The 27,971-nt window shown below is 54.1% G+C and overlaps 3 protein-coding genes and 1 long non-coding RNA gene across 10 annotated transcripts in view; 1 reads left to right on the forward strand and 3 right to left on the reverse strand.

The window, feature by feature from the left end:
• ATP2A1 (ATPase sarcoplasmic/endoplasmic reticulum Ca2+ transporting 1) overlaps positions 1-5,066 on the reverse strand; it is a 19,828-nt gene extending 14,762 nt beyond the window's left edge. Inside the window, exons 1-6 of the mRNA XM_032605869.1 lie at positions 4,068-5,066; positions 3,692-3,762; positions 2,164-2,248; positions 1,422-1,589; positions 1,066-1,083; positions 647-729 (exon numbers count right to left, since the gene is read on the reverse strand). Of these exons, the coding sequence (XP_032461760.1) occupies positions 647-729; positions 1,066-1,083; positions 1,422-1,539 (219 nt within the window). The 5' untranslated portion in view covers positions 1,540-1,589; positions 2,164-2,248; positions 3,692-3,762; positions 4,068-5,066. The remainder of the gene's footprint in view (positions 1-646; positions 730-1,065; positions 1,084-1,421; positions 1,590-2,163; positions 2,249-3,691; positions 3,763-4,067) is intronic.
• A 755-nt stretch (positions 5,067-5,821) lies between these two features.
• SH2B1 (SH2B adaptor protein 1) lies at positions 5,822-14,292 on the reverse strand. Of its 7 annotated transcripts, XM_032605321.1 has the most exons (10): positions 13,884-14,065; positions 10,901-11,928; positions 10,542-10,643; positions 10,223-10,314; positions 9,935-10,110; positions 8,088-8,291; positions 7,666-7,877; positions 7,362-7,533; positions 6,795-6,894; positions 5,822-6,615 (listed from the first exon to the last, which is right to left on the reverse strand). In XM_032605321.1, the coding sequence occupies exons 2-10, from the start codon at positions 11,837-11,839 to the stop codon at positions 6,597-6,599; spliced, it is 2,016 nt and encodes a 671-aa protein (XP_032461212.1). In that variant the 5' UTR covers positions 11,840-11,928; positions 13,884-14,065; the 3' UTR covers positions 5,822-6,596. The 7 variants fall into 7 exon arrangements, with proteins under 7 accessions (XP_032461212.1, XP_032461209.1, XP_032461208.1 ...); XM_032605318.1 differs by lacking the exons at positions 6,795-6,894; positions 13,884-14,065 and adding an exon at positions 14,069-14,292 and having other exon boundaries at positions 5,830-6,615; XM_032605317.1 differs by lacking the exon at positions 6,795-6,894 and having other exon boundaries at positions 5,830-6,615.
• A 1,332-nt stretch (positions 14,293-15,624) lies between these two features.
• On the reverse strand, positions 15,625-24,009 carry LOC116740098. The gene is made up of 3 exons (XR_004345808.1): positions 23,651-24,009; positions 19,141-19,299; positions 15,625-17,240 (listed from the first exon to the last, which is right to left on the reverse strand). It is a non-coding gene; the product is annotated as an uncharacterized LOC116740098 (long non-coding RNA).
• A 79-nt stretch (positions 24,010-24,088) lies between these two features.
• TUFM (Tu translation elongation factor, mitochondrial) lies at positions 24,089-27,543 on the forward strand. The gene is made up of 10 exons (XM_032605322.1): positions 24,089-24,244; positions 24,350-24,544; positions 25,029-25,195; positions 25,406-25,510; positions 25,602-25,766; positions 25,914-26,046; positions 26,130-26,234; positions 26,334-26,485; positions 26,575-26,694; positions 27,177-27,543. The coding sequence occupies exons 1-10, from the start codon at positions 24,202-24,204 to the stop codon at positions 27,348-27,350; spliced, it is 1,359 nt and encodes a 452-aa protein (XP_032461213.1). The 5' UTR covers positions 24,089-24,201; the 3' UTR covers positions 27,351-27,543.
• The last annotated feature ends 428 nt before the right edge of the window (positions 27,544-27,971 follow it).

Here is a 27,971-nt window from a genome sequence, read left to right on the forward strand (position 1 = left end):
GGGCCTAGAGACCCAGCGTGGGGCAGCCCTGAGGGTGTGAGGAGGAAGGGGAGGGTCAGGCCAGGTAGGTGACGAGGGGGATCCTGGGAGTTCTAGCCCTGATGGGGTGAGTAGGGAGGTGAGGCCCAGAGATAGGAGAGGCTCTGGTTCTTTGGAGTCACCCTCGCACCAGCAGCTCTTTCCCGCCTCTACGAGGGGAGTCTCTGCCTCGACCAATCAGTGTCAGGAGGGCGGGGCAGGGGCGCCAAGATGCCGCGGGATTGGTGGAGCAGTGCATGCGTCCCCGGGGCATGCTGGGAGCAGCGATGGCCTGGGAATAGCAGAAGCGTTTGAGCCGCGGAGCCCAGCGCTTCGCGGGGGTAACCCGAGCCCTCGGAGCCCTTGAAGCTCCGGGGGCGGCTTAACTTCAGTGTTTTGGCTGAGAACACCCTTAAAGCTTAAAATAAAACCTGCCTGCGGGGTGTGGGGGAGGACAGAGGAGTATACAAATCAGCGTCACCCCACCTCCCTCATTTCTGGTCTGTAGGAAAGGATGCTGAATGCTTGGTCTACAGGAGCCGATGATTTGGAGCTGCCCGCCAGCAGACTCTCCAGATCCCCCCAACCCACACTCCCAGCCTGCCCCCAGATGCCCTCCCACACTTACAAAGGAAATGCAGGCGGCCAGGAGAAGGATCCGCACCAGGAGGTCTTCAAACTGCTCTACCACCAACTCCCACAGGGACTTCCCTGAGGGAAGAGGCAAGGGGAGGGGGCCCCCGGGGTTAAGGTCTAACGGATGAACGGCTGGGACTCCAGGTGCCGGCAGGCCATTTGGTACTGGGAAAAGGGCTGAGAGGAGCTGGCCCGGAGTCCAGAAACAGGCTCCTTAAAGTGGTGGGCAGTTGTTCAAGGACTGGATGCCTCAAGGAGAAAGTGCCTGGAAACTTCTGCCCCCAGCCAGACTCTAACCTTTGGGGAGGAACAATTGTCCCAGGAGTTGGAAGGAAAGGGCAGGGAGAAGGGAGTGGGGCACGGAGGGGAGGAGGTGTCATTTATGAGAGCTCAGGGCTTCCAGTAACTTACCTTCCTCGGCAGGGAGCTCTGCCCAGGGAAAAAGAAGAAAAGGACATATTCATTTGGAGTTCAGTCTAATGCCGCCCACACCCAGGACTTTGTGGCTAAGGTAAGAGAATCAGGCCACCAAAAGGGCAGCTGAGATTCACCAGGGTTATCCCATAAAACTTCCCAAAACTCAGGGTCTCAGGGACCCTGTTTTCTTAGTATCCTCCCCTCCGTTGCAGTCATTGGACCATGTCCTACCTCCTCCCTAAGATACCCTGGAGGGAGAGGCTCCAGTGTGTTTGAGTGTGTGTGTGTGTGTGTGTGTGTGTGTGTGTGTGTGTGTGTGTGTGTATGTGTGCCCATCAAGGGACACTTACCATTGTGGCCGTATTTCTCCAGATGCCGCTTAACTTGGTCCGGGGTAAGGCCTGTAGTTTCGCTCACCCCAAAATAGGCCAAACACTCTTCTGTGGTCTTGGAGTGTGCAGCCTCCATTGTGCTCCCTTCCTGGGGGCCAGGGGGCGGTGTGTTCCTTCTGGGGGGTTCTCACACGTCAGGGGCCTTCTTCAGTGTGTCCACCTGCCTGTTTGTCTGGGTTTCTTCCTTTTTCTCTTCTGCCCCCCCAAGTTATTCTTCCCTCCACGAAGCTCTGACCCCCGTTCCACTTGCAGCAGCCAGCCACCTGCCCCAGCCCCCAGCTGGTCCTTATGAGGGAGTGGGGGGGGCCAGGCTCCCCCCTCCCCCAGATCAGGGATTGGCTGGCTGAGACTCTAGCAGGAGGGGTCAGAAGAGAGAGATATTTCTGCTGACAGAGGGGGAACAGTGGGGCTGCAGCCTGAGATGTCACTCATGAGGGAAGCTAAGGTGGCCCCAGCCCCAGGGAAGGGGGGGCAGAGAGAGACTTCACTTTCTGTCTTCTGCTACTGAGCCCTCCCCCGACTGCCTCGACTTCTTCAGCTGCACTGAATTTCCTGTTCCAACCTCACCCCTTCCAGTTCTTCCCTTAAACCCACTTCTCCTCTCAGGCCTTCACCGTTCCCTTTCCTCGTGTCCCCTTCCCGTCTCATCTCCCTGAACCTGCCTGTTTCTACTGCCCCAGTCTCCTCCTTTCTCACTTACCTTGTTGAAAGGGCAGCAGAGATACTCCAACCCTCAGGGGATTGAAAAGGGGGAGAACATCCCTTGGGGGCTAGAGGAAGTGGCTCTAGAGGGACAAGGGGAAGTAGGGAGGGGAGAGGGTCAAGGGGACAGGGCAGAAGATGGTAACCCTACCCTAGGGAGGGGATGCCGCAGCCATCAACAAGGGATTTAGTGTCCAGGCCCTGGTGAGCAGAGCCAGGACTGCCTGTCTCTCCCCTAACCCCCCCCTCCCCATCGCTCTAACTCAGCCACTGGGAACAGAGCCTTCAGGGCCTCGCATCCCTGACAGGGAATCCCCTCCACCAAGAAAATGGGATACCCAGGCAGCCGGGTAACCCAAGAGCCTACAGAATGTGCTGATGGCAGGGGGAGAGGGATCAATGTTTCAGAATGGGGGCAGGGGTCACCCCAAGTCATGGAATAAGGGTCACCTCATCCCACACTGTGCTCTCTTTAACCCATGGGGTTTACATGGCAGACCCCACGTGGCGTGTGGTTGCACTCCGCCCTGGCCCTGAAGTAGCTGTCCTCAAAGGGAGTGAAGATCGGAGCTGTGTGCTCAGGCACACCCTGGGCATACCCTGTCGGCAGAGGGCTGAGGGAAGGGACATTAAGGGAAGGGGCTCGGGGAAGCTGGATAAAGCAGAGGCTCCAGACCAAAGGAATGGACGGCGGGCAGATTGATGGGGACAGGTCTAGGGGAAATAAGGACAGTCATAGCTGGGGGAACAGAGACAGGGCTGCCAGGGTCAGAGGGAAGTCTGAGGAGCAGTGGGGAAAAGGGACAGCAGGGAGCTGGCACGCGGCAGCCAGGTGGGTGGGGGCCCAGGGCTGGGTGCAAAGCCACACGCTGTTGCTGAGCGGCTGGCCTCAGTATCAGCTTCCTCAGAGAAGCAGCTGCTCTGAACACCCCACCCCCACCCCTGCTCTGGGATAGGGGCGTCTCTTGGTTACTACCAGCTGCGGGAGGAACAGACAAGAGGGTAGCATGGGGTGTGGGCAGGGGAGGAAAGAAGGGCAGAGAGGAGAAAGGCTGAATGAGAGAATGGTGAGAGGTCAGTGAGGGGAAGCAGGCTTATGGCCTTGGCCTCAAGTCCTTTCTCCATCTAGGCCTCAGTTTCCTGAAATGAACAGTGAGGGGTATAGGCCGCTGAAAGGGTTCTCAAGGTCGCTTCGCTGTCTGGCACTCAAGTTCCTAAGCAGACGATGGCACAGGAGACAGCGGGGCAAAGGAAAGGGAAGCCCCACTTTTGGGGGGTGGGTAGGCCAGCAGGGGTGGATGGCACTGAAGGATTTAGCCCCCCATACCCATCCTTTCCTCTGCTTGGACCTGGGGGAGGGCAGCCTCTCGGGTGAGTTGAGGACACGACGCTCCTTCCCTCTCCCTTTTCATGGGTCCAACAAACCCCTCCCTGAAGCAGAATCCTGCTGTGGGGTGCGGGTGTGAGAGCTCAGACCATGGTGTGAGGTGTTGGGGGTCACATCCTCCACCTGGCCCAGCACCCACCTTCTTAGGCCAGAGTCAGGCTCAGCATCTGCCAAGCCTTTTGGTGCTGGCTGGCTTCTCCCCGCCACCACCTAGAGGAGTGACAGGGGCACTGTCTTAAAGGAGCAGGAGTGCCCAACACGGAGAAGGGGGAGAAGACTGGACAGATCTCGTCTTCAAGGGACTGGAGAGCATGAGGCCGAGGAAAGGAGGCAGGCTTTACAGGGCACTGCTGCCAACAGGGCCCTGTAAGGTTATTCATTTCTGCCTCCCCCAGCTTCCCAGAGGGGAAACAAGCCAGAGAGGGAAAGCCACCAGCCAAGAGCTGCCAAAGATCACCATCAGGGAGGCTGGGTGTGAACTGGGATGGAGGCGCGTGCTTTCTTGGAGCCCTCACCTAGGGTCTCCAGGCCCAGAGGTGCAAGGTCTTCATCCCCTCCTGAGCACTGAAGCCGAGAATGGGAGAGGCGTAGTTCTGAAGGACACAGAGATAGAGCCTGCTCAATCCCCGACCAGTTCCGAACTTCAGCTGAACCATCCATAGACAGGCTTAGAGGGAAAGTGTCTTAGGCTCCTCCAGCCAAGACATGCAAATCTTGGGGGTTCGGGCGGGGGCGGTGAGGAGGCTCTTGTGCCCTTCCCCCCCCCCCCCCCCCCCCGTACATCTTCAGAAGGCGAGTCCCTGAGGGCTGGCAGGATTTAGGGGGAGGGGGGAGCCTCGCAGCACCAGTTGCTGCTAGATTAGGAGAGGATCAGGTCCTGCTTACCCTGGGGCGCCACAGCCTTCACTCGCCATCTCACTTTGAGAACACAGCATCCAGGTCCATGAACCATCCCCTCCCTCTGCAAGGCCAATCCTATCCCCAGTCTCCTGAGGCCAAGGTTTGGGGTAGCCCCAGGGATTAGACAAAACCAGGAGAGACAGCAGGCTTCCCCCATCTAGCCCCCAGGATGGGTGGCCTGTGAGCCCAGCTGTCTCCTGTCTATCTCCCAATAGGACGCAAGGCCCAGAATAGCAAGGTCATACGCGTGGTCATAGGGCCTCCTGGAGGTGGGGGCAGAGGCTGAGGGGCATGGAAGTGTAGACTCCACACTGCCCGGGAAGGAAAGTGAGGCAGAATGGTTAAGAGGCGGAGCTGGATGGAGGTGGGGAAGGGAGAGGGCCAACAAAACAGGTGGGATTCTTCAGAACCAGGCCCCTCCTTGTTGGCACCCACAGAGCTGGGAAGCCCAGGGGTGCCCTCGGTTGGAGGAGGGCACAGCCGCAATTCAGTCCAGAGAGGAGAGCCTGGGTTTAATGGTGGGGGAGGGGGCGCAGGGGTGAGGAGATGTTGCAGACTCAAATGCTCACAGGCCTAGCTAGGCACATCATGTGAGTGAAGTGGGCTGGTGGGGATGGAGCAGATGTGGAAGGTGGATACCACGTGAGGCTGGATCTTCTAATTTTCAAGAGAAACCAGTAATCTGAACTTTTATGTGAAATTCCAATGGAAACATTGTCCAGGCCAAGCAAATCATGTCAGCAGCTCCAACCTAGATGAAACAGTTTCATCCAACCTAGATGAAACTTCCCATTTTACAGATAAGGATATTGAGGCCTGGAGAGGCTACACCTTGCCCAGGCCACACAGCAAATGAGAAGCAAAGGCAGGAGTGGAAGCCAGCACTCTTTATCAACTATCTGGCAGCTTCCCAGCTTGGCTCTGAGAAGGGGGGCAGTCAGCCTGCCCTTGGGTCCCTCTGGCTGCCACATTAAATCTCTCCCAACACAGCCACTGTGCCCCCAGCCCAGCCCCCCTACAATCTCTCTCGACCTGCTTTCTCCCTAGGGTAGGAAGCCTTAACTTCTTAACTGAAGAATTCAGAGCAGGAAGGCTCCTTGGAGGTCATCAATCCTGCCGTTCACTGTCCTGTCCCATTAAGAGAACCTGGCTGGAGACCCCGAGAAGCACCGTTTGGCTCTGCACTTACCGCTCAAGAAACAGGACGGCCCCCCGAGGAGTGATGGGCCGAAAGCACAGGTCTGGAGAGCAACAGGGACTCAACCTGACCCAGCCCTCCAGTCTCTCAGCTCTGGTGCTCGCAACACTGGGTGGGCTGCCTTCCTGACCCACCTGTCCCAGTCCCCACTGCAAAAACTGGCCACAGCCATCACGATGGAACTGAGATAAACCCTTTTATTTATTTATGCTTCTCCATTTTGTTTAAAACAACAAGAACAACCACCTTAATATAACTGACAGCCCTTCCCCCTCACCCTTCCTTGGGCTGAGGAGTGGTTAATGGGGAAATGGCCCCCAGGGATGGGGCTGACCATAAGAGCCCCTTGGGGAGGTAATGGAGCCTGAATCCCCTGCCCAGGGGACGGGGCACCTGTAGTGTATGAACTGGGGAGTTAGCAGGGCTCTTGAACCTTTTTGTACCAACATGTATGCCCTTAGCCGTCAAGGGTCACGAAGCATGTGGGGAGGGGATTCCCACTGCTCCTCTATGTCCCTGCCCAGCCCCAATCCCACGAACTGAGGGCTGGGGAGCAAGAAGAGTGGAGAAAGGGTGGGGTAGGGTATCTCACACGAAGGAGTACTGGTTATTTATGGCTCTGGGATGGCCCCCTTCTTCTCCATCGCCCCCTAGTGGTAACTGCTGGAGCTGCAGCATCAGGGTTACCCCGGGGGCCCCACCAGATCCAGCGCCTCCCTGGGCCTCCGTGCCTGGTGCTATGGCCTCTTCCATTTCAACCACGGGGACCAGCTCAACCACGGGGACCAGCTCTTCCTGGACCCCTCCACTGCCCGCTTTCTCTTTCTCTTGCCTCTCTTTGGCTGCTGCGGCTGTTGCTGCCGCCACTTCTGGCGCCCCCGACGCCTCTTCTGCCCCAGGATGTGGGGGATCTGTCCATGAAGGGGGTGCAGGGGGCTGGGGTGGGTCATGGGAGGTGCTCGGTTCTGGATAGGAATGGTAAGAAGACAGACTGATTGTGGAGGGAGGCAAGCTCTTGTAGCAGCCTCCCCTTCACTCATCCCCCCAGGAGCCATGTGCTGTCTCCCCCGTATCCCATCTCCTGAGCAACCCCCATCCATGGAAGATGGATCATGGGCGGCGGTGAGAGGAGGACCACACTTACACACAGTCACTCGCTCCGAAGGGCATGAGGGTGGAGGAGGCATCGGGGTAGCATCGATCTCCCTCGCACACCCCTGCATGGCTCCCGGCCTGCTCCCGGCCTGGGGGGGGGGGGGGAGGGGCAACGTGGGGACAGATGGGACGTTGGGGTGGGGAAAAGGGAGAGATCAGACAGGGACATCAGACATCAAGGGAGGAGGGAGGGGGATCAGACCGAGCACCCCCAAGAAGGGCAGGCCCAAGGCAAGGCTGTGATGAAGGGCAGAGACAAGGCCAGGGAGGATGGATCCAGGAGACAGACAAACGATGGAACAGACGGTCCGATGGAATGGGAATGCGCCAACCCAGCTCTCCACTTCCTCCCGGCTCCAGCACGGAGCCCCCTGCCTTCCTACATCCCCGTGTACTCCTTTCCCCAAGAAACCCAGCACACAGGAAATTTCTCTACCCCTCTCTCCCTGACAAAGCCTCTCCGCCTCAAGCCCCCCGCCCCGTCTTTCTGGCACACACACCTCCTCACTTCTTGGGTGCACGGGCACCTCCTCCCCTGCAGACCTGCTCTGCTCACCCTGCTGTCGCTGGGAGGACACGACATAGCTGACAAGGACAACGTCACTGGAGCCTCCGGACTCCAGAGGGATGGGGTGCATCCGGAAATGCTCGAGCATATCAAAAATGGACTGGAACCACAGGTGCTGAACCCGGCACTGACCTTCCTCATTCAGCGAGAGACGCAGGTGCTGAGGGCAGGATGAGTGGGGTGAAGCAGGAGCCCGAACCCCACCAGTCACAGAACCCTTCTCCCCTGATGGCAGCGCTCCCCACTCTACCCGCAGGCCCACTGCCTACAGCAGAGCCTTCTCCTCACTCACCTTGGCCTTGCCCTGGAAGTTGAAAGTGAGGACATATTCACCCCGTCTCGTTTCACTCTGACGTACCAGGAAAACGCCATGGGAGCCGGTACCTCCAGCCAGCACTAACTGGGCGGCCTTGAGTCGAGAGAGCATCCCGTGGAACCAAGGATACCCTGAGAGGGGCTGATCCCCCTCACCTCCCTCTGGCTCTCCCTGGAACAGTAACGACCCTTCAGGAAAGAGAGAGGGAAGGAAACTGAGGTGTCAGAGAAGCCTCCCTCATCCTGGGAAATGAAAAGCCTTGCTTTCCCCTCATATATCACTCCCTGTCTGTTCCCCCACCAGCCCCCCAGGTCAGATCCCTCAGGATCCCAAGACAAGAGTTTCAGGCAGGTGGTCAACCAGGCTTGGAGGCAGACACACACTCACACCTCTGGTACCTGTCGCTGTTTCCGGAGTGTCCAGGGGTGGGTAGGGGGCCGAGAGGGGATGAACTGTCCCTGCCGCGGGTCCCTCTTCAATGGGGATACGGGGGGGCAACTCTGGGGGAAGCAGTTCCATTGAGTCAAAATGGGAGGCGGCAATGGAGGCGGAACTGGGGGAGATGGACGTCGAGGGGCGGTCTGAGAGGCCCCCATATGCCCCTGGAAAAAAAAAAAAAAAGAGGGCAAAATTGAGAGCTCGAGAAGCTACTCTTTGGGAGGATTGGTCTGCTTGGGCCCACTTCCCCACCAGCCAGGTTACCCTGGGTACACTGGTGGTCAGCTGGCTGAAATGCTGAATCTTTCTTCAGGCACTGAGCCCTGATTGTTATCAATGACTCCTAACTTATGCTTCACGCATTGCTGAAGGACTGCAGTTATTCCAACAAGGTCCTAGAATCCTAATGTGCCTACATCTCTTCTGAATCAACAGTTGAAATTACAGCTATAGTTGCAGAGGTGGGGACGGGGGTGGGTAGAATCCCTCAAATATTTTCACGTTAAAAAGGGGTCCTTTTTTTGCCTGCAGGACAAACCCTCCAACTCTGAGAGGCATCAAAGATTCTCCTGTGAATCCTCCCAACCTAACCAACCTGATCTTCAGATTAACTTGTATTCTTGTGTCCTCCGCTTTAACCCAATTATCCCGTCTAATTTTTCCAGCTCTCCGGGGCTCTCCCCAACTCGGGTCTCTGCTCTCCTAGCTTCTCCAAGCCATGTTCTTTTCTCACCTCGCCTGTGTAGAATTCTCCATCTACCCCACCTCCCATGATTCTCTTCCTCCTCTGAGCTCCCGAGGCTTCCTGCTGGTGCCGCTCAAAGGACACTAAGCACAGGGTCTCCATTTGGGAGTCCTGCTTTTTAGAGGGAGTGATGTCTTGCCAACTCCGCTAGACTGTGAGCCCACGGGGCAGCTCTGAGCTCCTCATCCTGCCCCAGAGCCTAACAGAGGGTCGAGGATGTACTGGGGCGCTCCTCAATGTCTGCTGAGCGGCAGGCGTGAGCCTACAGGCATGTGTACATAATCAGTGCTCCAAGGATGGGAATATGCGGAGTGCAGGGTGCCATGGTTCAGGCAAAAAGCTGGCATAGCCGCTGTCTTTGTCAGTGACTCTCAGATGCCCTCAGAAATGCCATTTCTCCTCTCTGCTCTTAGCTGCCTGAGAAACGAGGAGATTGGAATGGACGACCTGTAAGGTCCGTTCTGGCTCTTAAGAGTCTTTAATTCATTTGTTTACTCATTGCATACAGCCTGTGTGCTAGGCACAGTGAAACTGAAGCTCGGAATGGAGGATCAGAAAAAAAGGGTGTAGTGGAGTCTAGAAAGGTGAACTGGGGCCAGGTAGACACATCTTTGTGTGTTTATGTATGTGGGTAGCATACACGTGTGTTTAAAAGTAGGGAGTCAAAAGAAAATCTAGTACTGTCAACACGTGCACAGAGATGCAGAGTAGGAACGAAACAAAGATACGTACAAAGCGTTCTGGAAGCTCTGGAGAAGAGAACCATTACCTCTAGCCAGAGTGGTGGCCGGCACAAGGCTTACAGAAAAGGGGACAAGGCCGGGCATAGAAGGCTGGAGAGGAGCTGGCCTGGGGCTCGTGTGGGGCTGGTGATGGTGATGGTCCTAAACTGTAAACTGTGGTCAGGCACGTTCGGGGACAAAAGTCAGACATTTGGTCGTGGCAGCTGAGGAGCAGGCATGGGGTGCACAGCAGAGCCTGGAGAGAGGGCCTGGGCCTGATGGCCAGGGTTCTTGCGTGGCGGGTCCCGAGGTTCACAGCTCTCTAAGGCTCCACCCTTACCCTGCGAAAGGCGGTCGCTGCTCTCGCTGGGCCCCAGCAGCAGCCCCTGGCTGGGCAGACTCTCCGAGTGATTCAGGCAGGGCAGCTCCAGGCTGTCTGTGTTCTCCCTTGTCAGGAATGAGGTCCCAGGGGCCAGGGGGAGGGTCATGGGGCGGGGACTGGTAGCAGGGCAGGGTCTGCAGAGACAGGGAAAATGGTGCTGGGAGGAAAGTCACCAGGGGAGAAGCAAAAGGCTGCTCACCACCCTCACCCCCTGGTCCCCTCAGTGACAGAAGACGGGCTCCTCACCCTGGGCTCAGGCATTCTTGGATGTCAGACACCCAGGCCTTCACGTGTAGAGCATCAGCTGTCTCCAGGATATACTCCGAGGGGCCTTCCACCTATGGGAACAAGAGGAGGCCCACAGGCCACTTCCAGGTCTCGAGGCCTTAATTCACCCCCAACAGGAACAAGCACATCCTCCCTCTCACCCCTTGTCCCAGAAAAGCTGCCGCCCCAGGGACACACGGTCAAGGTACCTGGCATATGTGCCCCTCCTTGCATCAGTATCCCTTGCTTCAATGTGCTAAGAGTGCTCCAAGTGGACAGGGGAGCCCAGGGCTCCTACCTTAACCACAAACGTGTTCTCCCGGTCAGGCATCTCCAGGGCTGTGGTTGTCCGCACGTCGGTGATCGCAGAGCAGGGAATGCTAAGTCGAGGCCGAGACGCCTAAGTCGGGAGAGAGAACAAGATCCAGACTTTTGGTGTGCAGAGACCAGCTTTCCTTTCCCTCGAGATTCATCTTTCCCTCCACACCCCAAGGGAGTTAGACAAATAACACTACTTTCTCTGTCCTGCCCACACTAGGAACCCAGAGTCAGGAGCTAGCTTTAAAAATCCAAGTAAGCAAAGCTAGGCATGTGGGCCACGTCCCCAGCGCTCAATCCCTCACTCCCAGTCACCCACCCTCCTCCTCTGGCCCTCACCTTGGGTGGTACAAAGAACTCCAGACGGCTTCCTCCTCCTCCTTCTCCTTCACTTCGAAGCAGCAAGCGACACTTCTGCCACTGAGGTTGCCCTCCTCCCCCTGAGGTAGGCCCCGCTGCCCCTCCTCCCCGGCCCACTCCAGCTGGGTCAGGGGCTGCCTCTTCAGCCCCCATGAAACTCAGCAGCTCTTCCCTCTGCACCACGCCTCCTCCATCCTTCAAGGTCCCCCCTCCCCGACTGAGTCTCAGCCTCTCAAAACGGTGAGTCCATCTGTCCCCAGGGGATGTTCCATCGCTAACTAGTCCCCTACCAATGGTCCCAGCCCCGCCAGAGGAGTTGGAATTGCTGTTTCCACCTAATACTGGGGGGCCCGATGAGGTCTCTAGGGGCCCCGCTGGGGAGGGAGGGTCACCAGTCCCCCGCCACTGCAGGATGCCGCGGACTGAACCACGGACGGAGCGACCCACTGAGCGGAGGGAGAAGCGTTTCTTTAGCTTCGGCTTCGAGGAGGTTGTAGAAGAGGAAGAGACTGAGGAAGGGAGGGGGCCGGCCAGGTCCTCAGATGATCGAGAAGGGCCCAGCACAGCCAGGGGCCCGCCCACCCTGCAGCTCTCAAGGGACAGGTCCTGTGGCGGGATCTCCACACCAGGACTCAGAGGAGCCAGGATGGGTGGCGAGAGGGAGCCGGAGGCCCGGGCCACCTCGGCTTCAAAGTGCTGCAGGAAGAGCTCAGCAAAACGGCGGGAGAAGGCAGCCTCGGCCCCAGGCCCTGCGTATTGGGGGTGGGAGGCCAGGTAGAGGCGAAAACGGCGGGCAAAATCCAGGGCAGCCGCCCGGGCGTGGGACTCGCAGAACTCCCGCCAACTCGGGGGAGGGGGTGGGGGCAAGGGGGGAGGGGAGGGCGAGGTCCCATCCTCCGGGGAAGGGGCACCATTCATGATGGCCCCCAGGAGGTGGAGAGGGGGAGCCTGTGGGGAGGGGCAGCAAAGAGGGAAGCAGCCAGAAGACACAGGGTGAGCGGCAGCAGCTGCAGAAGGAAGAGGCACATACATCGAGTCACTGCTGAGGTGGGACCGGGGCCAGAGCCCCACCCCGAGCCAGACTCCCTCCTCTGGTCTAGACTCCTCAAGAGAGCAACGGGGCTGAACACCACGCTGCCACCCTTCCCTTCCCCAGATCCTCGTGCCCCACCACTCCCAGGTCTAGCCTGCACCCACTCTGCTGCCTCCCCAGTCCACTCTCCCTGGCTTCAGCTCCAGGCGTGGTGGACGGCTGTGCAGCACCTTCCTCTAAAAGGGACTCGTCCACGTCACCTCCCTTCTCTAAAACCATCCTTCAATATTTATTACGTGCCTCCCATGTGCCGTTCTTACCTTTCCCTGCGAGAGGTTTTAACAACCTCTGTAATAGATGAGGAACCCGAAGCTCAGAAAAAGTTTCAGAACTCCAAGTCTACTGTTTTTCCCACCGCACAGTCCTGACTGCACCAGCCTCAGTCACCGCCCCAGCTCTCAGGGGAGCTAGGCCTGCAGAGCTTAGAGACCCTGCCTCATGCATCCCCGAGGTCCATCTCTGAGGAGGGAAGCTGCTCATTAAGGAGGATGGATGGATGACCGATTCAAACAACTGTCTTGAAAGCCGACCCCAGGGCCCAGCACCCAAGCACTGTTGTCAAGGAGGCTTGGAATGCCCAGAGCCCACTTCTTTGGTGCCCCTCCAGGCGGGGGCCCAGAGGCAGCAGCACCAGGTGAGGACAGACTGTGGGTTGGGTCCGGGCAAGTCTCTGCTGGCCCCAAAGTAAATAAAATACAACAGGAAGCTGGGGCCTTGGATTTTTCACCTCCCTCTTCTCTCACAGGGGAGCGTGCCCTAAAGGCTGGTTAGCCTGATGGTTAAGGCCACAGGTTCTGGAGTTAGGCTTAGGATGAAATTCCATATCTGCCACCTATTAGCTGTGTGATCGTGAACAAATTACATGTCCTCTCCGAGCTTCAGTTTTCGTATCTATAAAACAGAGCTAATGATCCCTAACCCCTAAAATTGTTGGGAGAATTAAACAGAACATGTCCCTGCTTGACACAAAGTAAGCACACAATAAATGACTTGCCGTTATTACTATCTTTATGGGTTCCAATTTTCTCAAAGAGAAATCAGCGAAAGGAAGAGCCTTCCCAACGTCTTACAACTAGCAAGTGGCAGAGCTGGGCATGGAATTTACAACCCATGGCTCTTCTGTTAGTGTTCCTCCCCCATATTATACTGGGAGATGACTGGCACCAAGAATGGGGTGAAAGCAGTTCAGGCAAATCTCCCCAAACCCCAGACTCCTGCTCAGACCCGCGGTCAGCGCCCCCTCCCCTTTCTCCTTGACCTAGACACTACACACTCAGATGGCTCCAACCATAGGGACAATTCCAAACCAACGAGAAGACGCCAGGAGATGAAAGAGTCATGGAGCACGGGGGAACCGAGCCAAGAGGTGCAGACACAGCAGAGAGACCAATCTCCAAGCAGAGGCCACCTCAGCTCACACCGGCCGACCCAACCCTCTGCACCACAGGCACACCCAGCCCCCTTCAGGCCCGCTGACCCTGCGGCTCCTGAGCTGGTGACTCAGTTTCTCTTCTGCCAAGTAGGACTCGGGCACCTTTTCCCAGTGCACCTGCCTCTCGGCTCAGTTCTGATATTTCCCGAAGGGCGGGTGGTGGAGCGTGCAGGCTCCGCTCCTGGCTCGGACCCTCCGGACCCGGTGGTCAACCCACTCCGACCCGACCCTCCTCCCTGGACACCCTCTACCCGCCCATTCCCCGGGGCCGCAGCCTCCAGGGAAGCAGCCCGCTCTGCTGCACTCTCCGGGGCCGGGCGCCCCTCCTGCCTCTAGTCCCCCACGCCCGCCCCCACCAAGGCTCCTCGCAGGCGCCGGGGCCGGGTCGCGGAGAGGGAAGAGGGACTTGAAGAGGGGGGTTCCGGTTCCGGTCCCACCTGCATCTCGGTCCCCGCGGTTAGCTCCGGCGGCGGCGGCAGCTCCCGCTCCCTGCCCCACCCCCCGCCTCCGCGACTAGCTCCCAGCCCGGTTCTGCGCAGGCGCCGGGACCCCCTTTTTCCCGTCACCGAAGGAAGTGACCATAGAGAAGACCGAGGAGAAAGAAGGGCACGTTCACACTCACTTCCGCCATCCTCCCATTCCGTGCCACCCTTCCAGAGTTGAGAAGGTGGGAGTCTCGGAGTGCTCAGTGACTTCTCCAGTTGCGCCTAAAAGGGACCGCAGAAGCAGCCATAGGACGGGGTTGGGTCCCACCAGAGCGTCCTCCCAGAGGAAAGTCGGGACAGTAGGGAGCAGTCAACCATAGAGAAGGCGCCTTAGGGGAATAGAATCTCGAGGCCCTGATGAAGGCTAGAGGAGCCACCGGTACCGGAAACCAGCGAGTTGAGAAGGCTTTTTGAAGGGCCTACTGTATCCTAGAGCGCCCAGCCGGGCTGCAGAGGGGTTCGAGGACACTGCCCCCAAAGACCTGGGGGAGGGAAGATGCGGGTGACCTTGATGAGGCCCTGCGAGGAGGCGGAGCCTGAATTTACGACCTTGGCTTCTCTGAGGAAAGTACTGGAGGTTCTAGGAGGTTCCAGCTCTGAACTGGGAAATAAAGGTTGGGGGGTCAGGAATAATGAGGTCAGTTTGGGGCATGTCTGTGGGACGTCAGGAGGCAGGTGGACATACAGTCTGGAGCTGAAGAGAGACATCAAGGCCAGATATAGAAATTGAGACTCATTAAGGTGTAGTAGAGGGCAGTCGAAATCATGAGCACGATGAGATCCTAATCAATCAGGTCTCTCATTGACCCAGCTCCAACTGGCCTAAGCAATAAGGGAGTCTTTTGGCTCAAACCATTGAAAAGAATGGATCAAGCTTCTTCAGGAACAGCTGAATAAAAGGGCCAAAAGATATTGGGAACCTGTGGTTCACCTCTAGGCTGAGCTCTCCCCATGCCTCTCTTAGTGGCAAAATGGATTTCCATAGCTCCAAACTTAAGTCGCAGTAGCTTAGCAACTCTGGTAGGAGCATGTCTTTTTTTCTGAGATTTGCAGTAACATTTCCAGAACTGACTTTAGCTGATTGGCTTGGATCATGTGCTTATCCTGAAACGCAAAGGCCTCGTGACCCACGAGATTGGAGATGGATAAATGCCCTGACTCACACAAGGATGTTTGTTTGAGGTTGAGGCTACTGGATGGAGTTGGAAAAAATCATTGTGGAAGGGCAAGTTCTGGCCTAACCAGCCTTTGTCCCCATCTCTACCCCAGATCTAACCAAATTAACATCAACTCCCAGATGGCCTTTGTTAAGGTCTTCATCACCATCTTTGTCAATTCCATCTTCCAGTTCAGAAAAAGATGTCAGTGGAAAGGCCTCTAGTTCCGTGATCACCCCCCACTCCTCCCTGATACTCTTACATACCCTTTCTCTGTAGTTGGCCCATCCTTGTCCAGGAGAGAGGAAAGGTGAGGAATACAGAAAGGTAAGGGGCTGGTGATGATGGGTTAGGTTTGGAAATGTGTCTAAGCTGTCCAATAAAACTTTCTGCAATGACTGAAATGTTCTGTATTAGTACTGCCTAGTTTGGTAGGCACTAGCCACACGTAGCTTTTAAGCACTTGAAATGTGGCTAACGTGACTAAGGAACTGAAGTTTTCTTTTCTTTTTTCTTTTTTTTTTTTTTTTGTGCCATGCTGCACGGCTTGCAGGATCTTAGCTCCCTGACCAGGGATTGAACCTGGGCCATGGCAGTGAAAGCGTCGAGTCCTAGCCACTGGACCGCCAGGGAATTCCCGGAACCGAAGTTTTCATTTTAATTAATTAAAATAGCCACATGTGCCTAATGACTACTGTATTGGTGTAAGAGGTGCCTGTAGGCAACTAGGTGGAGCTGTCCAGCAGAGATGGATCTACAGCCTCAGCTGCACAAGGTAGTGTGGTCGTGATCAGACATGAGTAGTGGTTAAAGACATGGACACGAATGAGATCATCCCAGTAATATATGTAGAGAGAAGAGAGCCTGAAATCTAATTCTGGGGGGAAAGCCACATTTAACAGGCAGGCAAAGAAAGAGAAGTAGAAAGTGCTGAGATGTTGTCTTGGGTAAGATTTTCCAGAAGCATACTCTGTGATGAGAATTTTTGTGCGAGTGATTTATTTAAAAAGTGCTACCAGGAGAAACTAGTAAAGGAGTGGGAGACGCAGGAGAGGAAACCAAGCAAACGTGATCTCAGGAAGAGAGTAGTTCAGCTTGATTCCTCCCTCAAGGGAGCCCTGGATGTAAGTTGTCCCTCAGATTTATCCAGAAACAAGGGAGCTGGGCCTTTCATATACCAACATCCCTCAGCTGTAGACTAGGGCTTCCCCTGGGAGATGTCAATTCTCAGGCACTTCCTCAAAGCAAAGACTCCAGTAGCCTGAGGACAGTACTCAAAAAAAAAAAAAAAAAAAAATCTGGAAGGTCTAATTATTTGGAAGAAAAACCACACACCAAAGACCAGGGGGTGTGGGAATACAGTGGGTGTGTGTGTGGCGTGTGGGGGGATTGGGCAAACACTTCACACACAAATGACAAAAGAGGGATCCATGGTACTGGGCACTGTCATTGTCTCCTATAGAATACACTGACTTAGATTGCTTGGTCACTTTGTTGAGAGTATCTTTAGGGAAGTGAAAAGGAAGCAGAAGCCAATGGTAGTGGACTGAGGAATGAATGGAAGGTGAACAAGTGGGAGGAGGAATGCTTAGAGCTGCCCTACAATTTGGCCAAAAAGGGAAGGAGAGAGATACAGAGGGCTGCAATTTTAGAGGGTGGAAAGGTTTGCTTGTTTGTTTCAATCCTGAGGGAAACCTGATTATGTCTGAAGTCCTAGGGGAGAGGAGCCAGTAAAAAGGATGGTAATTGAAGGAGTGAAGTTTGGGGAAGGTGGGAAGGATGGATCCAGGGCCCAGGTTAGGCCAAGGTATTAATATGAAAGGGAAAACACTTCTTCCTCCTTACGAACAGGGGATGTAATACTCAGGATTCTTTCAGTTACAAGTAATAGGAACACCCCCCCCCACCCCGTTTAAGGTAGTTTAAACATGAAGAGGGGGAGTTTATTGGTTTACAGAATTTAAAAATCAGAGGTAGAATGATGTTAGGCATGGCTGGAGCCACAGGCTCAAACGATGTCCATCTGAACTTGCTCTCTGTCTCTTAGCTCTGCTTTCCTCTGGACTGTCTTCCTCCTCAGGCAGGTTTTCCCCTCATAGATAGCAAGATGGCCACCAGCATTCCAAGCTTACACTCTACCAGCTTCATAATCCTAGCAGAAGAAGATCATAGCTTTCCCAGTAATTCCAGCAAGTGCAATAGGGTTTTGTCTCATCAGCTCAGCTTAGGTCACCCAATGCCTATATCTATCGTATAATACAGAATTTGTCTGGTCTTTGTCCCATGTTCCTGGCACAGAGCTTTTAAAATACTTGGAATTTCCTCAGTGACAGATGTGCCTGTTATTCGTGAGCCCCTTAGGTCACACCTGAGTTTCTGCTGACAAGCTGACTAATGGCAAGCCCCTACATAGCTTCAGGATGGGGTCACCAGAAACACCAACTTTGTGATTAGAGGGTTGGGATTTTGAGCCAGTTTGACCTCCAGGGAGGGGAGGGGACTTGGAGATTGAGTTCAGTCACATGACAGTGATTTAATCAATCATGCCTAAGTAATGAAACCCCTAATAAAAGCTTTGGACACTGAAGCTCAGTGGGGCTTCCTGGTGGGTGAATACACTGACGTGTCGGGGGGCTGGGGGTAATGTGCCCCGATTCTATGTCTCTGTGGACCCTCCCAGACCTCTCCCTACGTAGCTCTTCATTTAGCTGTTCCTGACTTGTATCCTTTATTATAAAATGTAGTCATAATTGTAATCGTAAGTATAGTGCCTTCCTGCATTCTGTGAGTTGTTCTAGTAAATTATCAAACTTGACGGGGGTCATGGGAAACTCCCAGATCCGTAGGCAGTTGACCAGAAGTAGAGATGGCTGGGGGATCCCACTTGCAGGTGGCATCTGAAGTGGGTGCGGTCTTGTGAAGGAGTGAGCCCTTAACTTGCAGGGCCTGTGCTAACTCTGGGCAGTCAGTGCCAGAACTGCACTTCAGTACACCAGTGAGGGTTGAAACAGAATACTAACACTGAACAGACAATTGTGACTATGAGGAATAGATTATGCTGACTGGTAAACACTGGATCACAGACCTATCACCTGAGGTTGGGATGGGCTCAGCTCCAATCAATCTCCATGGACTGAGCACGGCAGAGGCTGGCTCTTCAAAGGAAAACTGGAGTCTCTGACTGAAGGGGAAGTGGTTGCTTGTGGGCTTCTTCTGGAGGTCATCTTGACCCTCCCCCACCCCAAGAGATGGAAATTTCTCTTATTTTGTCCTGTTTTCTGGGATGTCAAATTCAACCTTGGTGCTTGGACCAGAACCTCCTACCCTCCAAGCAAATCACGCTTTGCTCAATCAGGACATTCTGACAGCTGAAGAACTCCACCTTTACTCAGGTTCTGCCTCTGCTACTGCACGCACCATTTCCCCTAATTCTGCCAATCTTCCTCCCCCTGGTTGCAGGCTTCAAAGTGTAGCCTCCTCTAGGAAGCCATGCATGACTAACACACCTAGGTTGCCTCTCAAGTGCCTTTTACTTAGGAGTTTTTGTGTGACATTCACAAAGTGTTTCCAACTGGAATGTCTCCAGTCACATCTGAGTGACATGAGTGTGATAAGAGTTCTGCGTTTGGAAGGGCATCCAGGGCCGGTATGGGAGGGCTAGGACTGGATGCAGAGAGGAGACGGGTGCAGTGGTCCAGGAGAGGGCTGATGCTGACCTGGCCAAGGCAGTGCAGTGCGGTTAGTTCCAAGGAGAATGTCCAGAAAGATTTCTGAGGAGACACTGCCAGGCTGGCTGGTGGGGAAGAGTGAAGGATGCCCTTGAGCTTCCAATAAGTCTGTTGAGTGACACCAACAACAAGGCTCTGGGTCCTAGTCCCCAATTTGCCACTAAATTATGGGTCACCCCAGAACCTATTTCAATTATAGCAGACCCCATCTCCTTTTAGAAGTTAGAGCTACAGAAAATCTTAGAGATCATCAGGTTTAACCTCTTCACTCATCCCCATTTTACAGATAATAAAGCAGAAGCCCCAAAAGTTACAATGACTCACCTTTATTTTTTAAATGAATGTGAATACAAAATTTGCCTTCCATCGAAGACATCGAGAAACTTAAGCCCAAGACAATGCTTAACTGAATGCTCAACTGAAATTATTCAACAAATTCTTCTTTCAACAAATACTTCTTCACCTAAGCATTAGGCACTGTTCCTAGAGTGAAAAATAAGTTCTTACTGTCAGGAGCTGATGAGACAGAAAAAAAAAAAAAAAAAACCAAACCCCCCAAACAAGCAAACTACTGAGATAATTTTGGATATTTAGATGCTGTGAAGAAAATCAAAGAGGACCACTGATAAGAGAGTGACAGAAGAGGTGACATCTGACGTGGGAAGATGAGAAGGAACAAGCTGTGGGGAAATCTCCAGGGAAGAGCATTCCAGGGAGAGGGAAGAACATTTGCAAAGACCCTGAGGTAGAAGCAATGGTGGATGTTTGCGGAACAGAAGGATGGCCAGTGTGGCTGGGAGAGAGTGAGAGGAAAATAGTACTGAGATGGGGGTCAAAGAGGTGGGCAGAGGCCAGATCATGCATCTTGTGGGCCACAGGGAGGACTCTGGATTTTTTCTTTTTAATAGTAGGTTTATTGAGATATAATTCACCTGCCATACAGTTCAGCCATTTTAAAGCAGGAGTTTGGATTTTATTCTAAGTGTAATAAGGAGTCACTGAGGGAGGATTCATTTCTGAATCACATTTAAAGATTGATCTGGCTGCTGTGTGGAGGATGGATTTGACAGGTGTTGAGAATAAGGACAGAAGCTGGGAAACCCACTGGAGAGGTCATGAGGTAACCTAGGGGAGAGGTGATCCCGGTTTGAACCACAGTATTGACAGTGGAGATAGAAGTGGCCACACTGAGCCTTATTTTGGAGAGAGAACAAGTGGGACTGGGTAATGGATAGATGTCAGATGAGGGGAAAGGAGAAAGGTGGTGCCATTTATTCAGATGTGTAGGGAGAGTGTGGGAGAATACAGAGAATCCGGTTTTGGATATGTTAGGTTCATAGCATCACAGTGGTAGCACCCTTCGGTTTGGAAGGCTCATTAATATAGTTCAAATGTAAACATGCACAGAGGCCTACTGTGGCCAGGCACAGAGTATACGGAGATAAAGGAAGCCCAGTCCTTGCCCTACTCAAGTCACTCAGTCTCAGACAAGTGAAACCAAGAAATATGTCTCAGGGTACCAAGTGCTGTAAGGCAGACTTATCTGTTAGGGTGTATTTGGCTGCAAGTAAGAGACAACTCTGACACAGTCTGGCTTAAACAATAAAGACATTTGTCATCTCACACCATGAGGAGTCCAGACTTCTAAGATCCTCTTCGCTTTGCCCTCTTCTGGATTTTGGCTTCATCATGGACTGGGAGCACGATGGGCACAGTAGTTCCAGGCTTCCCATCCAGACCCAACAACTTCCAGAATCTGAAGGATGTCCATCTCGCCAGTGTCTCCTTCTTAAAAGTGGGGGATCCTCTCCTAGAAGCCCTCCCCAAGGTAGATACCCTCTTACCAATCACTAGCCCCAAAGGAATCACACACGTAACCCTAAACAAACCCCCTGGCAAGGAGAATAAGACCAGCAGAAGTGGGCTAGCTCTGTCAGGATTTATTCCTGGAACTGGGGAAAGGGCCACCTGAACAAAATCAGGGTCCTGACTGCAGGAAGATGGAAAAAATAGTTGTTAAGCGGGAGCTCAAAGTGTCTGTCATAGAGCAGAATGAACGCACTGCTGGGGAGACCAAGAAGGTCGTTTGATTTCAAGAGCATCTTTTTTAAAGAGTTCAAGATTCTGCACAAAAAACTTCTTTAACTGTAATCACATAAAAGAAATGTTTGCGAGAAAAATCTCTCCTTCTCCAAGCAAATTACAGCCTCCTAAAATCAGAATTGTTTTCCACTTTGTCCCCACTCCCACCTTGTACACTTGCTATTTCTTTTTTATAGGGGCCAAACTTCTTTCATTTAACACTGCTCACAGGCATTTTCACAGGTGGCTGGCTCTTGTCTCTGCAACCCTGAGCCCAACATTTCATCTAGTGGCTATGCCAAAATTTATGCTACTGTATCCACGTACTGGGTATTTGTATTCATTCTGCTCTTTCACTGTGATATTGGTCATAAGCATGGCTGGACATCTGGAGAAATTCCCTACTATCAGTCTTGTTCTTACAACAAAGTTAGAAAAATACATCCCTCAGCCTCCTCTGATACAAGAACACTGAAATATGATGATCTAAACTTCTCCAATCAGACACATCCACGTGAGCCTTTGAATTTGCCTGGCTTTGGGGGTGGAGAGGAGAGAAGGTCACTTTCTTTCTTTTTTCTTTCTTTTTTTTTTTTTTTTTTGCGGTACGCAGGCCTCTCACTGTCGTGGCCTCTCCCGCTGCGGAGCACAGGCTCCGGACGTGCAGGCTCAGCGGCCATGGCTCACGGGCCCAGACGCTCCGCGGCATAGTGGGATCTTCCCAGACCGGGGCACGAACCCGTGTCCCCTGCATCGGCAGGCGGACTCTCAACCACTGCGCCACCAGGGAAGCCCAGAGAGAAGGTCACTTTCTTGATGCAAAAGTGTCTTCAGTGCCATAAGCAGTCACTGTTACAGATAAGTCTAAGTTCTGGCATTTAGTGTTTGGTGGCAGTGGCAGTAGCAGCGGTTTTCTTATCAGATCAGTTCTATGGCTTAGGAGCCATTTCTGCAGCCTGCCCCAGAAGTCTATAAGCTGCCTACCACTTTTTTTTGTTATTTATTGATTTGTTTATTTGGCTGCATCGGCCCTTAGTTGCAGCATGAGGGATCTTTTGTTGTGGCAAGTGGGCTCTTCATTGCGGCACACAGGCTTCTCTCTAGTTGTGGTGCGTGGGCTCAGTAGTTGTGGCACGCGGGCTTAGTTGCCCCGTAGCACGTATGATATTAGTTCCCTCACAAGGGATCAAACCTGCGTCCCCTGCACTGGAAGGCAGATTCTTAACCACTGGACCACCAGGGAAGTCCCAAGCTGCCTACCACTTTTAAACAAATCCCTTTCTTCTCAAACCAGCCCCTGTAAATTCTGTTATCTGTAAATCAAGACTCCTGATTATTACAGAGGATGCTACACTCAATAGCTCTACAAGAAATTCTCTCCGTTTGGACTCTTTTCCGGGCACTGTGTTTTGCAAATTTCAATCATTCATGTTCACCTCTCCCCAAATTTCCCATATATTCATACCACCCATTTTATCTACCAAGTATAGTTTTTCAAATTGATTCATTTTTTCCACTCAATATTTACAATGCCAGTCTTTCTGTCAAACTAATACACATTAAAATAAATACAGCACCACTAAAATAGTAAGCATCAGTTCAAGTACCAACCCCCAAAATCTCACATCCTGGTGGCAGACAACAGTGTCTCAGGAAATTCCCAGGAGCGACTGAGGTACAGGCTGGGGACAAAGAGAACCCCTTTTATACTGTACCAACCCATCGTAAGCAGAGCTGATGGGTTTGGAGGGCCAGGAGGACAGAATTCTTAGCAAGTTTCTCATTGTAAAATGACAGTTAAATTATAGTCCAGTGCAGTGGCTAAGTGCACACTCTTTTGGAGGTTAGCCGTGTTGGGCTCCTTGATCACCCTATGTTCAGTTTTCTCACTGCTAAAATGAGGTAAATAATGGCTCCTATTACACACGATAACACTGGGAGCATTGAATGTGAACCAATATGAAGCATTTCCACAACGTCTGTTCCATAAAAGTCTCTAATTCTGAGTTTCCCAAACTCCTCTGAGTTTAACAAGGGTGTTTGTGTGTGTTAAAAATAAATATAGTTTCCTTGCCTATGCCCAGACACTACTGAATCATAATCTCCAAGGGAGGAATTAAGGAATCTATTTGAAACAGACACCGTCAATTGAGTCTTACGCTCTGATGAGTTTCGGAAACATTAATCAAGGTTAAGCAGCTGCTATTATCATCCCAGGGTGATGAGATGATGGATGTGAAAGTTAAAGGTCATCCTTGCACTCATTCATTCAGTCAACAGACATTTATTGAGTACTCACTGAGTGCCCCGCCCTGTGGTAGAAGCCAGGGACACAGCGGGAACAAGAAAGACTCAGGCTGCCCTTAAAGGCACTAGAAGTTTGTCTCTCACCTGGTCATCTATAAAATTGGGTGGGTGGAAAGACGATCGTGGGAATTACTCTCTGGGCTGCTGAGGGTCCACAAGGGTGGACGGCAAACTTTGTCGCCTCAGGCTGTGAGCCAGGAGCGAGGGTATTTGAGGGTCAAAGACTGTGGGACCTGGAGGCTTCTGGAGCCCTTTTCTGTCTCTTGCCCAGCTCATTTCCTCTCAGAGCCAGATGTCAGCATCTCCTTATGAAGTCGATACTACTATTCCCATTTTACAGATAAGAAAACAAAGGCTTAGCGGAGAGATGGGTCACACTAGAGCCCCACCTCCGAAAGATTCCCAGGACGGTCTTCCTCAGCCAGGCCGCAGGGCCTGGTCCTACCTCCAGCTGCGACACACGGCCGCCAGATCTGTCGCCAAACCCGCGCAGCGGGTCGCACTCCACGGGGTTCGGGGCCAGGACGCTCCGGAGTCATCCACGCCGGGACAACCTCTTCTGCCTCAAGGAGCACGGGACCGTGCCTCCAGACCTGGCCTCGCCTTCCCACGCTAAGTGCCAGCACAGCTCGCCGCCCTGGGAACTACAACGCCCATGAGCCTCCGGGGCGCAGGAGCGCTGTGGGACGCTCCACATCGCCCCCCGGTGCCACCAGAGAGAACTGCGTGGGCCCTGAGCCCGCGAGGCCCGAGGGCGCCTTGGAAACCTTCTCTACCCTCACCCAGCCGAGAGCCATCAGCACCTTCCTGGACGCCTTACGTCCCGCGCCCGGAAGTTGACGGGGCCATAGAGGTTGGGGGCTAGAAACTCCCAGACTTGCCCTCTCGGCCCTCACTTCCGCCGGAAGCGACTTCCATCCACAGTTGCCCTTTGCTTACTGCACGCGCCGCCGCCAGTGCCCGGCACACAGTAGTCCGGGCACCAGTACGACCACAATGGCGGCCTCGACCGTGCTGCGCGCGACGCCCCTCTTCAGCGGTGAGGGGGCGGGGGGGGGGGCGATTGCGGCCCGGGTTCACGTGGGTTCTTTGGGAGCGGCCGGGCTCAGACCAGCGCCCTGACTCCAAGCCTCTGCCCCGGCAGGTCTCGGCGCCGGCCCGACCCCACTGCTGAAGGGCCTTTTGCGGCCGCTGAAGGGCCCGGCATTGCCCCTCTTGTGCCGCGGCCTGGCTGTGGAGGCCAAGAAGATCTATGTGCGCGACAAGCCCCATGTAAACGTGGGTACCATTGGCCACGTAGACCACGGCAAGACCACACTGACCGCGGCCATCACGAAAAGTAAGCAGGGTTGGGGTGGAGGCTTCCGGCAGCGCCCGCTCTGCTGGCGGGACCTGGAGCCAGGGAGCTGGGACCCGCGGAGAGGCTGCTAGAGGTGTTTAGTGTGACCCCAGGCGCCGGAACTCGGGCGGACAGTAGGTTGCAGCATGCAGGAGACAGATTTCCCGTAGACATGAAAAAGTTTGTGATGCATAAATTGGGGGACCCCGAATGGCCTACCTCCAGCCCTGGGGACTGCCGTGTAAGCAGAGGTGTTACCCTAGAGAAGTCGCAGGGATGGCCCTTGAGGCCCTATAACCTTTCTTTCTGACCTGAAGTTACCTCTGCTCCAGGAGTTGAAGGAGGGCGTCTCGGAAGCCTGCTTCTCCCAGACTGTCCTTTGTATAGGTAGGAGGGGCTCAAGGAGGGGCCCAGGGGTGTGGCCTGAGCCCCTCCTCTACCTGTGGAATTTTAGCTGAAATGTGTGTTCCCTTCCTTCCGTTAGTTTTAGCCGAGGGAGGTGGGGCCAAATTTAAGAAATACGAGGAGATTGACAACGCCCCGGAGGAGCGAGCCCGAGGTATCACAATCAATGCCGCCCACGTGGAGTACAGCACCGCTGCGCGCCACTACGCCCACACTGACTGTCCCGGTCATGCAGACTACGTTAAGGTGGGAGCTGCTGGGGACAGGGCCTGGAACTGCCCCCCCTCGGGAAAAATGTTAGGCTTGTGGGGAGGAGGTTAAGATACTTGAGATGTATGGTTTTGAGATCGTGGATCTGTGGGCCTGGCCAGTCACAGCAGGTGGTAAGGAGGTGGCTGGGGAGCTGGGGAGGTCACTGACCTACACTGAGTGTTTCCTCTCCTCTCCTCTCCCTAGAATATGATCACAGGCACAGCTCCCCTCGACGGCTGCATCCTGGTGGTGGCAGCCAACGATGGCCCCATGCCCCAGACCCGAGAACACTTATTACTGGCCAAACAGGTACCCAGAGCCTGGGTACGGGTGGAAGGCGGAATGGGGGGCGGCGTTGGGCCCCTCAGGACACCATCTCTACGTCTTTCCCCACCTACAGATTGGAGTAGAGCATGTGGTGGTGTATGTGAACAAGGCGGATGCTGTGCAGGACTCTGAGATGGTGGAGCTGGTGGAGCTGGAGATCAGGGAACTGCTCACTGAGTTGGGCTACAAAGGGGAGGAGACTCCGATCATCGTTGGCTCTGCTCTCTGTGCCCTTGAGGTGAGGGCGGGGTCGGGCAGGAGCTGCTGCTGGCTGGGAATGGGGCTGGATGGGCGTCAGAGCTCTGCTCTGAGTCTGGAGACTGGCTCTTGGCAAGTAAGAGGAGCAGAATGGAAGTTTCAGCGTCCTGTCACCTCCCGCTCATAGCAACGTGACCCTGAGCTAGGCCTGAAGTCTGTGCAGAAGCTGCTGGATGCTGTGGACACTCACATCACAGTGCCCACCCGGGACCTGGAGAAGCCTTTCCTGCTGCCTATAGAGTCAGTGTACTCTATCCCCGGTGAGGACCCTGCTCATTTGCACTCCCTTCCCCTCTCAGAAGCTTCACCCGGGGTCCCTGATATCCTGTCCTGTTTCTCCCAGGCCGGGGCACGGTGGTGACAGGCACACTAGAGCGTGGCATTTTGAAGAGGGGAGATGAGTGTGAGTTCCTGGGACATAGCAAGAATATTCGCAGTGTGGTGACAGGTACAGAAGGAAGCCTTGGGACCCAGGGGCTCCAGGATTACCCCTCCCCTCGCAGACCCCTTGTGCCTTCCCTCTGCCCCACACCCTCCTCCCTCCTAGGAATCGAGATGTTCCACAAGAGCCTGGAGAGGGCAGAGGCAGGCGACAACCTTGGGGCCCTGGTCCGCGGCTTGAAGCGGGAGGACCTGAGGCGTGGCCTGGTCATGGCCAAGCCAGGTTCCATCCAGCCCCACCAGAAGGTGGAGGCACAGGTGAGGGCTCCCTGTGATGGTGGGCAGGCACTGTGGAGAGGCTTGGTGCTTCCAGCCACACCCAGCTCCACTGTCGTTTTCTCTCACAGGTGTACATCCTCAGTAAGGAGGAGGGTGGCCGCCACAAGCCCTTTGTATCCCACTTCATGCCTGTCATGTTCTCCCTGACTTGGGACATGGCCTGTCGGGTTGTCCTGCCTCCAGGGAAGGTACGATGTATATGACGGCGTGGGGGACTTTTCCCTTCTAAAGAGAAGCTGGCTGATGATGCAGGTGGAACTGGTGACGGAAGGGCCTGGATCAGTGGATTTAGGGGGAATGAGTCCTCATCCGGTATTCCTTAGCTTTGGTGGCATTTACCCACAAAGATTTCCCAGAAAAGTTCCTGTGGTTGAGAGTTCCAGTGTATTTTACATAAGGGCTCAGAGAAGCCCTGTAACTAAGAAACTTGTATAACCCAAAATTCCCTAAACATTTTTTTCTCAAGAAAAATGTTAGAAACACTAATCACCAGTCCTTTCCTGCCTTTGCATATGCTGTTTGCATGTGCCTAACAGCTGGGATGAAGGTATCCCCAGAAGGAATCGTCACCCTGCTTCATTTTCCCATACCTTTAACCTCCTTGGTAGCAAACAAATAGGGAATGGAGGCACCCTGAAGAACATGAGTGGTCCTTGTCTCTGCCCTCCAGGAGCTTGCCATGCCCGGGGAGGACCTGAAGCTCACCCTAATCCTGCGGCAGCCAATGATCTTAGAAAAAGGCCACCGTTTCACCCTGCGAGATGGCAACCGGACCATTGGCACCGGCCTTGTCACTGACACGCCAGCCATGACCGAGGCGGACAAGAACATCAAGTGGAGCTGAGTCTGGACCTCTGCTGGGGCTGTCTTGTGTGGCTGCCCTGGCCAGTGTTCTCTCCTGCCTCTCGTGCCCCCTTCTCAGGGCAGAGGCTGCAGCCCAGCCGAGTTGCGGCTAGACTGACACTTCCCCTGGCCAGAGGGCCACGTGGCCGGCCAGGTGAGGTAGGTCAATAAACTGTTCTGTGAATAGAAAGCTAGTTTGTTTGCCTTGTGTTGTTTGTACACACTGGAGAGGATGAGGAATATAAAACTGGAGCTGGAGCTTCCCTGGTGGCGCAGTGGTTGAGAGTCTGCCTGCCGATGCAGAGGACGCGGGTTCGTGCCCCGGTCCAGGAAGATCCCACATGCCGCGAAGCGGCTAGGCCCGTGAGCCGTGGCCGCTGAGCCTGCGCGTCCGGAGCCTGTGCTCCGCAACGGGAGAGGCCGCAGCTATGAGAGGCCCGCGTACCGCAAAAAAAAAAAAAAAAAAAAAAAAATGGAGCTGGACACATAGCTTGGGAGATCCCTGAGCCATTTGAACTGAGATCACCTCTCTAGCCTCAAGAGTTCATCTATGGTACAGGGTGGAAAAGCTCCTGTCTTAAAGTTGTCACCACTGCCATGACAACTTGAGAAAAGGCAGAGA

This window comes from Phocoena sinus, chromosome 15 (genome assembly GCF_008692025.1).
Source record: "Phocoena sinus isolate mPhoSin1 chromosome 15, mPhoSin1.pri, whole genome shotgun sequence".
Classification (NCBI taxonomy): Eukaryota; Metazoa; Chordata; class Mammalia; order Artiodactyla; family Phocoenidae; genus Phocoena; species Phocoena sinus.

What these genes read in the sequence shown, in the direction of transcription:
- TUFM (XM_032605322.1), top strand. Translation starts at nt 24,202, where the DNA reads ATGGCGGCCTCGACCGTGCTGCGCGCGACGCCCCTCTTCAGCG. An exon ending in GACCGCGGCCATCACGAAAA is followed by an intron (nt 24,545 to 25,028) that starts GTAAGCAGGGTT and finishes TCCTTCCGTTAG; the next exon opens with TTTTAGCCGAGGGAGGTGGG. An exon ending in ACTTATTACTGGCCAAACAG is followed by an intron (nt 25,511 to 25,601) that starts GTACCCAGAGCC and finishes CCCCACCTACAG; the next exon opens with ATTGGAGTAGAGCATGTGGT.
- SH2B1 (XM_032605315.1), bottom strand. Translation starts at nt 11,953, where the DNA reads ATGTATGTGCCTCTTCCTTCTGCAGCTGCTGCCGCTCACCCTGTGTCT. An exon ending in AGAACACGTTTGTGGTTAAG is followed by an intron (nt 10,315 to 10,541) that starts GTAGGAGCCCTG and finishes TTGTTCCCATAG; the next exon opens with GTGGAAGGCCCCTCGGAGTA. An exon ending in CACTCCGGAAACAGCGACAG is followed by an intron (nt 7,878 to 8,087) that starts GTACCAGAGGTG and finishes TCTTTCCTGAAG; the next exon opens with GGTCGTTACTGTTCCAGGGA.